The sequence below is a fragment of the Nyctereutes procyonoides genome, unplaced genomic scaffold, assembly GCF_905146905.1.
Source record: "Nyctereutes procyonoides isolate TBG_1078 unplaced genomic scaffold, NYPRO_anot_genome, whole genome shotgun sequence".
In the NCBI taxonomy this organism is placed as follows: Eukaryota; Metazoa; Chordata; class Mammalia; order Carnivora; family Canidae; genus Nyctereutes; species Nyctereutes procyonoides.
The window spans coordinates 36,407,288-36,416,349 of NW_026575120.1; the positions used below are offsets into that span (position 1 = coordinate 36,407,288).

The 9,062-nt window shown below is 41.3% G+C and overlaps 2 protein-coding genes across 2 annotated transcripts; both read left to right on the forward strand.

Annotated features, from left to right (window-relative positions):
• Positions 1–478: 478 nt before the first annotated feature.
• On the forward strand, positions 479–1,411 carry LOC129516003 (olfactory receptor 2A12-like). The gene has a single exon (XM_055335308.1). It carries the CDS (start codon positions 479–481, stop codon positions 1,409–1,411), a length of 933 nt encoding a protein of 310 aa, XP_055191283.1.
• Positions 1,412–6,102: 4,691 nt separating this feature from the next.
• LOC129516005 (olfactory receptor 2A5-like) lies at positions 6,103–7,035 on the forward strand. The gene has a single exon (XM_055335309.1). The coding sequence runs from the start codon at positions 6,103–6,105 to the stop codon at positions 7,033–7,035; it is 933 nt and encodes a 310-aa protein (XP_055191284.1).
• Positions 7,036–9,062: the final 2,027 nt, after the last annotated feature.

Sequence of the window (9,062 nt, forward strand, 5' to 3'; positions counted from 1 at the left end):
TCGCTTCACATCTTGGACCAAGAAGACAAGCAAGATTAGGAAATAAGACTATCCTATGTGTCCTGTTGCAGACATTCGATCAGGGTCATATCTCTTCTAACTACATTAATAATCAAGACTCACACCCTTGAAGGGAAGCTAGAGCACTTTAATTTTTCAAAACAACAGGTGTGTGTGTGTGTGTGTGTGTGTGTGCGCTATTAGGTACAGTATCTAATAATGTATAATAATATGTTGTAATATATTTTATTTATATTAAATTATATGCAGATATATCCTATCATTCCATTGATACAAGGGGAATTATTTTCTGATTTTTATGAGTACACTTAGTGTTTTACACATATCTAAAAATAAATGACAGAAAAGTCAATCCGTGTTTCTAAATGTTCATTTAGTGATATTTTGAGTCTTGATTACTCTAGAGCTCAGACCTTCCTGTTGGGAATGTGGACTTGTCCATCTCTGTCATAGGAGCATGGGAGGCAACCAGACATGGATCACAGAAGTCATCCTGCTGGGATTCCAGGTCGATCCAGCACTGGAGCTCTTTCTCTTTGGACTTTTCTGTCTTTTCTATACCCTCACCCTTCTGGGAAATGGAGTCATCTTAGGGCTTATCTGCTTAGACGCTAGACTGCACAGCCCCATGTACTTCTTCCTCACTCACCTGGCAATTGTTGACATGTCCTACGCCTCCAATAATGTCCCCAAGATGCTGGCGAATCTTGTGAATCTGAAAAGAACCATATCCTTTGTTCCTTGCATCATGCAGACATTTCTGTATCTGGCTTTTGCTCACATAGAGTGCCTGATTTTGGTTGTGATGTCCTATGACAGGTTTGTGGCAATCTGCCATCCTCTACATTACACTGTCATCATGAACTGGAGAATGTGCACAGTCTTAACCAGCACTTCTTGGGTTTTTAGCTTCCTCTTGGCCCTCGTCCATTTAATTCTCATCCTGAGGCTGCCCTTCTGTGGGCCTCATGAAATCAACCACTTCTTCTGTGAAATCCTGTCGGTCCTCAAGCTGGCCTGTGCTGACACTAGGCTCAACCAAGTGGTCATCTTTGCGGCCTGTGTGTTTATCTTAGTGGGGCCCCTCTGCTTGGTGCTGGTGTCCTACTCACGCATCCTGTTGGCCATCCTGAGGATCCAGTCTGAGGAAGGCCGCAGAAAGGCCTTCTCCACCTGCTCCTCCCACCTCTGCGTGGTGGGGCTCTTCTTTGGCAGCGCCATTGTCATGTACATGGCCCCCAAATCCAACCACCCAGAGGAGCAGCAGAAGATCCTTTCCCTGTTTTATAGCCTTTTCAACCCTATGCTGAACCCACTGATCTACAGTCTGAGGAACACAGAGGTGAAGGGTGCCCTGAGGAGAGTCTTATACAGGCAGAGGCATATATGAGGGATGGGGAAAATCAACATGGTTAGGGACACTTTGCTCCCGATGAAATATGGTAGATGGCATTTTTCACCTTATGCTATAATAGATGCCACATTAAAATAGACTATTTTAGACCTAAGCATTCAAACTGAAGCCATAGAGACTTTAGCAAATAAAAAAGATGAATACCTTCATGCTTGGGGGTATGCAAGGTTCTTGGATCTCTGGAAAAAACACAAGACACAAATTTCGAAGACTTGATAAAGATTAGGTTTTTTCAAAATAAAAACTTCTGATAATGAAAGTCACTATGAAGAAACAAGAATGCAAGTAACAGACCAAGTGTTTTGTATGTTTTTAAATGATATTTTAAGCTGTGAAGTTTGTGTTCACTTGTGGCAGCTACAAGAGAAAACTATAAAACTTTTAGTGTCAGATAAAATCCATTTGTTTCCAGCTCTGGCCCTTGTTAGATTGGTAATCTACCAGTTAGTGCAATGGTACTCTACTTTTCTGGTCTTGGGACTTCTTTGAACTCTTAAAAATTACTGAGTTCCCAAAGAAAATTTATTTATGTGGCTGTATTTGTTGATATGTATCATAATAGAAATCAAAAGTGAGACTCCATTAAATATTTTAATTCATTTGGAATTATTTCTTATATATTAATATAATGTATTTTCATGAAAAGTAACTATCATTAATAAAGCAAAAAAAAAAGAGTGAAGAAAAGAGTGAAGCTGTATTTTACATTTTAAAGAAATATATATTTTTTTATTTTAGAGAGAGAAAGAAGAACACCAGAGCAGAGGAAGCACAGAGGGAGAGGGAGTTAGAGAATCCTAAGCAGACTTGGCACTGAGGGGAAGCCTGACACAGGGCTGGATCTCACCACCCTGACATTATGACCTGAGCCAAAATCAAGATTCAGACATTCAACCAACTGACCCAGTCGGAAGCCCCTGGTTTACATTTTGAATAATCTTAAATGCTGGCTCAAGCAAGAAGAGCTGAATTTTGTATTTCTACTGCACTCTCGCTGATGCAAGATCACATGTCATGTTGCCTCTGGAAAACTGCATGGTGCACTCATGAGGGAGAATGAAAAAGGCAAAAAGTCTAAACATAATGATGAAAATAATTTTGACCCAATGGACCCTTTGAGAGATTCTCAGAGATGCCCCCCAGTCCCGGGACCACACTTAAGAATCAGGAACTTAGTATATTCAGCCTCAATCTCCACATTCATAAAATGGTAACGTTGATCAGATTAAACCAGGTAGTCCACATAGAGCATTTGGCATATTTTCTGAAACGAGAGAGGGGCTCAATAATGGTTGTCTGTCAATGTTAGAAGCCTTCGTCGTTTGTATTTACCCACCCTTACTGCAGGTAGAGATACGTCTTGGCTCAGGGATGCATTCTCACTCAGGGTTGCCACAACAGGATTCCATGGGAATCCACCTCTCAAGCATCTACAAGTCCCAGCCCTTCAGATGCTTTGATGGGGCCTGCAGAGAGGCCCGACTTCATCAACTGTAATCAGTTTGAGAGTTTGGGTCTAGTAATTTGTGACATTTGTCTCCCATTTATAACCCTTGAGACAGTTGGAAGTTTGTGCAGGAACAGTGTGATGCCAACATCTGCCCTGTTTGTTCCCCAGAATTTTCCTCCAAGGACCCTCAGATATAACCTGAGCTCTCCCCCAGAGAGGAAATTTAGGGATTTCCCTCCCGATTCTTAGGAAGAAGACAAATAGCTGTAATAGCTTGTGATCATTCTGGGAATTTGAATTCTCAGTAGAAACTCAAGAATGTTTTTAATTCATCTGACTCTAAAATAAAAGCTGTGCTCCTGGGGTTCTTTGAAGAGTCTTCGGCAAGTCCACTGAGTGACTCTTTCTGTATCTGGGATTTAATCCTGTGAAAGCTACTCAGGGAACAGGACATTATACCCATTCTAGAGGTACATTTCTCAACTCTGTGGGGTTGACTGTAGGGCAGAATTACTTCTTGTGAGAAAACCCAGTGCGAACCTATCCTAATGCAGAGGACATTATCAGTTTATGCTGGGAGGTGATTTTCAGTGATAAAGGACGGGCTATGTGGGCAAGAATGACATTCCTGGGTGATCTTCCCTCCTGACTCACACTGTGCACTATAGGTAGATGTCTGCCTCCCCTACCTTAGAGACCATCTGCCCACGGGTGGTGGGCAGGCATCCTTGAACTCCTCCAGCATCTCTCTCAGCATTTCCTCCTAATGTAACTGATGGATGGAGGGCAGAGCTAGCAGCACTGTGTCAGTGTGAGGGGGCTCAGACAATGAGAAGCCTTAGATGCACGCAGTCATTGTCTCTGCAAAACGTTCTTAAATGGTCAAATTAAGAAAAGGACTTTATATCCCCTGTCTAAATGAAGATCATTGTTTAAAATATTTATTTATGTATTTTAGGAGAGAGCAAAAGGGAGAGCAAGCCTGGAGAGGGACCTGATCCCAGTCTCCCCATATCATGACCTGAGTAGAAATCAAGAGATGGTCACCTAAGTGACCGAGCCACCTAGGCACCCAGAAGATCATGAGGTCCAGAGCAACCAGTATCAACGGAAAAGAAAATTCTAGTAAGAGTTACAGTAAGTCTTTGCTAAAACACTATAGTATGTAAGTTTGCCTTATAGTTATTCTTTTGGAACCATCCTAGGTCATCACTCTGTTGTGATGATTATCAGGCTTAAAAATCACTATATTTTATTTACATGCCTTTCCTATCACAAAATCAGATAGGGTGCTCCTGATGAGGGTGGGAGAAATAGATATCATTCCCCGGGTCAAGGAACATTCTGGGGTCCAGGACAGCTGAGAGAGAGCTGCTCCTACTGACCAAGGAAAGCTTTCTTTATTTGAGCTGCTATTGTTTCATTTATTCCACGAAGGAGTTGAAATTTTAGGTATTACTACCTTGACATTTTCCTTCCTAAGCCAGTACTAGATTGCTTAATTTTTTTTTTTTGAGGGAGAGAGTAGGGGGAGACCAGAGACAGAAAGAGAGAGAGAGAGAGAGAGAGAGAGAGAGAGAGAGAGAGAGACTCTCAAGCAGGCTCCATGCTCAGTGCATAGCCCAATATGCTCCATCTCACAACTCTGAGATCGTGACTTGAGCAGAAAATAATAGGTGGGTCTTAACTGTCTGCATCACCCAGAAACCCCACTGCTTAACAGTTTTAACCTAATTTCAATTTTATTTTTATGTTGTTTATTTTTTTTAACAGGAAGATGGTAACAATGGTAAGGAAAATGACAATGAAAAGATAGGCTGATTCAGACACAAATACCACTAGGCTAAAAAGTTACTAAACAAATGTTCCCAGTGAATAGTGATGCATTCGGTGCCTTCAACAGTTTTTATCCTTTATGTTCACAGATGAAATATGATTCAGACATTGCTTATTGTATCCTACTGTGCCTCCAAAGAATTTTAACAATACTGATATTACAGTCTCCCACTTTATATAACGTAGGCATATTCTTTAATTGTAGCAAAAATTCATGTTGCAAACTTAATGCACATTGACATAGAAACTTCCCAAATGCAATCAGACTCATGGAGATGAAAGACTATGATTTTGTCTCTCTTTAATTTTCCTCATATTCTAACGGTGAATTTCTCTAACTGTGAATTTAAGGAAGTAGAATCCTTGTGTTTGTCAATAAAACTGTCAAATAGAAGATAGTTAGTACATCCATTTTTGAACTAAAATGACAATCATCCATTTTCTGAGTGCTTGTTTCATCTAGAACTTTACCTTTTATTTTGATATACAAAGCTGTTCAGGACATATTACATGACCACCTGACTTCCTATTTGGCGAAAGAGAATCTCAGTTCAAATATGTGATATTAGATATAACTCCCCCTTTTTATCTTTGATTTTTATCTGGAGGATTATTCAGACCTTCCTATTGAGGATATACCTCTCAACTGATAATATTGACCAAGTCCATACTTTTAATAGGTCCCCAAAGAGCCCCTTCATATGAATCTACTCTGATTCAAAGGAGAAGAAAAGATCCTTTTTTCAGGCTGTTTTCTGATTAGCCTCTCAGTGGGGCCTAGAGAAGTTCAAGTAGACTGCCTTCTTTCTCTTTGTAGTACCTAATGGCAAACTACAATAAAATGGTTCAAATGAGGAGGACTATGACCCCACAACAACACCTCATCAGGATTACACAATGAGGGTGGTGATGCGCACAGTTTGTAACCACAATCATATTTCTGAATGACCCATATGCATTTTTCAGCCCAATATGCACTCGATCAAGAATGTATAACCCCCTAACCCCCTTAGGGTTTTTACAATAACTCTCAGTATTTAGAAAGCTACTGAATTCATCCTACACTCTGAAAAAGTACATACACGTAGACAAAAAGGGAATAAGGCAAACATGAAAGAAATATGAAAACCTGTTGAATCTGTGTGAAGGTAGGCGGGAGTTCTTTGCATAACCCTTGACCCTTTTCTGTGAGTTTACACTTTCATATTACAAGTTCAAATCAAGAAGGTTAGCAGTTTGGGGGAGTAAGGGAGTTGGCAAACAGGGACAAGGATACAACCCTTCTGCAAGCCTCTGTTGAGATAAGTAACTCCAATTTTTGTCGATTGCCCAGCTCAGACCTTTTGTCACATTTCAGTCCTTGAAAATCTGTCATTAAGAAATGGGAAGCAACGAGTCATGGGTCACAGAATTTGTCTTGGTGGGGTTCCAGCTCAGTGCAGAGATGGAAGTGCTCCTCTTCTGGATCTTCTCCCTCTTGTATATCTTCAGTCTGCTGGCAAATGGCGTGATCTTGGGACTCATCTGTCTGGACCTGAGACTGCACACCCCCATGTACTTCTTCCTCTCACACCTGGCTGTCATCGACATGTCCTATGCCTCCAACAATGTCCCCAAGATGTTGGTAAACTTAGTGAATCAGAAGAGAACCATCTCTTTTGTTCCCTGCGTAATGCAGACATTCCTGTACCTGGGTTTTGCTGCTACAGAGTGCCTGGTTTTGGTGGCGATGTCCTATGACAGGTACGTGGCCATCTGCCACCCCCTCCAGTACACTGTCATCATGAGCTGGAGACTGTGCATGGTCCTGGCGGTCACTTCCTGGGTGTTTAGCTTCCTCTTGGCCCTCGTCCATTTAATTCTCATCCTGAGGCTGCCCTTCTGTGGGCCTCATGAAATCAACCACTTCTTCTGTGAAATCCTATCTGTCCTCAAGCTGGCCTGTGCTGACACTAGGCTCAACCAAGTGGTCATCTTTGGGACCTGTGTGTTTATCTTAGTGGGGCCCCTCTGCTTGGTGCTGGTGTCCTACTCATGCATCCTGTTGGCCATCCTGAGGATCCAGTCAAAGCAGGGCCGCAGAAAGGCCTTCTCCACCTGCTCCTCCCACCTCTGCGTGGTGGGGCTCTACTTTGGCAGCGCCATTGTCATGTACATGGCCCCCAAATCCAACCACCCAGAGGAGCAGCAGAAGATCCTTTCCCTGTTTTATAGCCTTTTCAACCCTATGCTGAACCCACTGATCTACAGTCTGAGGAACACAGAGGTGAAGGGTGCCCTGAGGAGAGTCTTATACAGGCAGAGGCATATATGAGGGATGGGGAAAATCAACATGGTTAGGGACACTTTGCTCCCCATGAAATACGATAGGTGGCATTTTTCACCTTATGCTATACTAGATGCCACGTTAAAATAGACTATTTTAGACCTAAGCATTCAAACTGAAACCATAGAGACTTTAGCAAATAAAAAAGATGAATTCCTTCATGCCTGTGGGTATGCAAAGATTCTTCATTCTCTGGAAAAAACACAAGACACCAAATTCGAAGACTTGATAAAGATTAGGCTTTTTCAAAATAAATCCTTCTGGTAATGAAAGTCACTAAGAAGAAACAAGAAATGCAAGTCACTGACCAAGTGAGTTGTATGTTTTTAAATGCAATGGTGAGTCAGGAATGACCACAAAAGGAGACACAGGCAAATGTCAGGGAAACACAAAGTTTGTTGTCCTCACAGGTCCTGGAAGGAGGCCAGCGCCACATAGGAATGACAGCAGATTGGTCGGGAGGCTGAAGATGGGAGAAGGGAAGGTTTATATTATTGTCTTCATGAGCATTTCCACAGAAGACACCCAATAAAGTGTTGTGTGAGAACAAGCTGAAGTTCCTGTAATGAGCACATCTTTGCCATGTAAAGAGAGGGCATCAAGTAGACTGACGATACAGGAGAATTCTAAAGCTGAGGATTTCTGTGATCTACAGAGCTTGACTTACCTTACTTCCTATCATCTCCTTCAAATCGATCTGGCTTCTCTTCCACCTTGAGCTATAGAGTACTGTATAATAGTATGTGCTACAGTTGGCCCCTTCTTTCTCAAAAATCACCTGCCCAATTCTGACCCTCATACGACTGTGATGGATTTCTTCTCAGGTCTCCCAATCCCCAGTACTAAAATGAATTAGAAGAAACCAATGTTCAAAAGAAAAGTTTACGATTGTAAATTTCAAGTCAGGAAATGTTGAATCTCTGTTCTCTAAGAGCAAAACAAAATGAAAATAAATACCTTTTGCTTGGAAATTTTTTTTTTAAAGAGATAATCTCTTCAGATCTCAGAACAAATTTCTAAAATATACCGCTTGCTTCTATGACCACAAAGTAAACAAAATTCAATCCTTTTGTCACTAAATTGTAATTACCAAAGATGAAAACAGAAATGGGGCTTCTCTGTACAGCTGCCGAGAAGGGAAAAATGTTCATGAGGTACGAGCAGCCATTAGGTAGGGTGACAACGGAGGCTCCAGGCTCTGTTGAGAAACTCTTTAGGGAGCAACAAAGCCCATGAGTTTTTAAGATGTATGAATGTTGTCAGCTGGGAGGAAAAGGAACTGCTCTGTGTAACACCAAGTCCTCATGGTTACGTAATGACACACAGTAAACACTGGTTTCAGTACAAGCCTTTAAGTTGAGGTAGGATAACTCGTTTGGTCTTCAATTGGTTGGAACTCAGAAATTAGTGAATCATGGCTAATTGTAATGACATCTGTCATAATAATAATCTGGTATATGGACAAGGGCCAAATCTGCTGGAGGATCACGGCAAATACGTCTGTAATTCTTACTGATTTGTTCTCTAATGAAACTGAATTGTACAATGACCATACTGTGCTGTGACGTACCATTGGCATTACTGATAAAATTTGACTACCTGATGCAAATAAATGATATGTCGGTGCTGATGCTAATGACCTAATGTATTGGGAAATCAAGCTAAAGTCTTCTCAAGTTGGAATACCAATGGAGAATGGCTGGTCTGGGGAAGCACTTGATTTGGCTAAACATCAGCTCATTTCTATGTGAAATAGCTCTGCTCAAGGTCATTTCAAGGTACAAACAACATAGCTCCAAGGGGAGCAAGTAATCAAATTAGCACAAAAATGTGAAAATGTATGTGATGGCTTTATGGGATATCGCCGTTTCTTTGAGTCTATCCTGAGTCCCCATGGGCTCCTCCAAATATGGGCCATCATCACATTATTGCTCTATCTATCATATTAAGTAAAACATTGCTGCACCTGCTTCATATGTGTGTTTCTAAATGTAGATGCCTAGAAAAATATGATC

Coding starts and splice junctions, on each gene's coding strand:
- LOC129516003 (XM_055335308.1), top strand. CDS start 479: ATGGGAGGCAACCAGACATGGATCACAGAAGTCATCCTGCTGGGATTC.
- LOC129516005 (XM_055335309.1), top strand. CDS start 6,103: ATGGGAAGCAACGAGTCATGGGTCACAGAATTTGTCTTGGTGGGGTTC.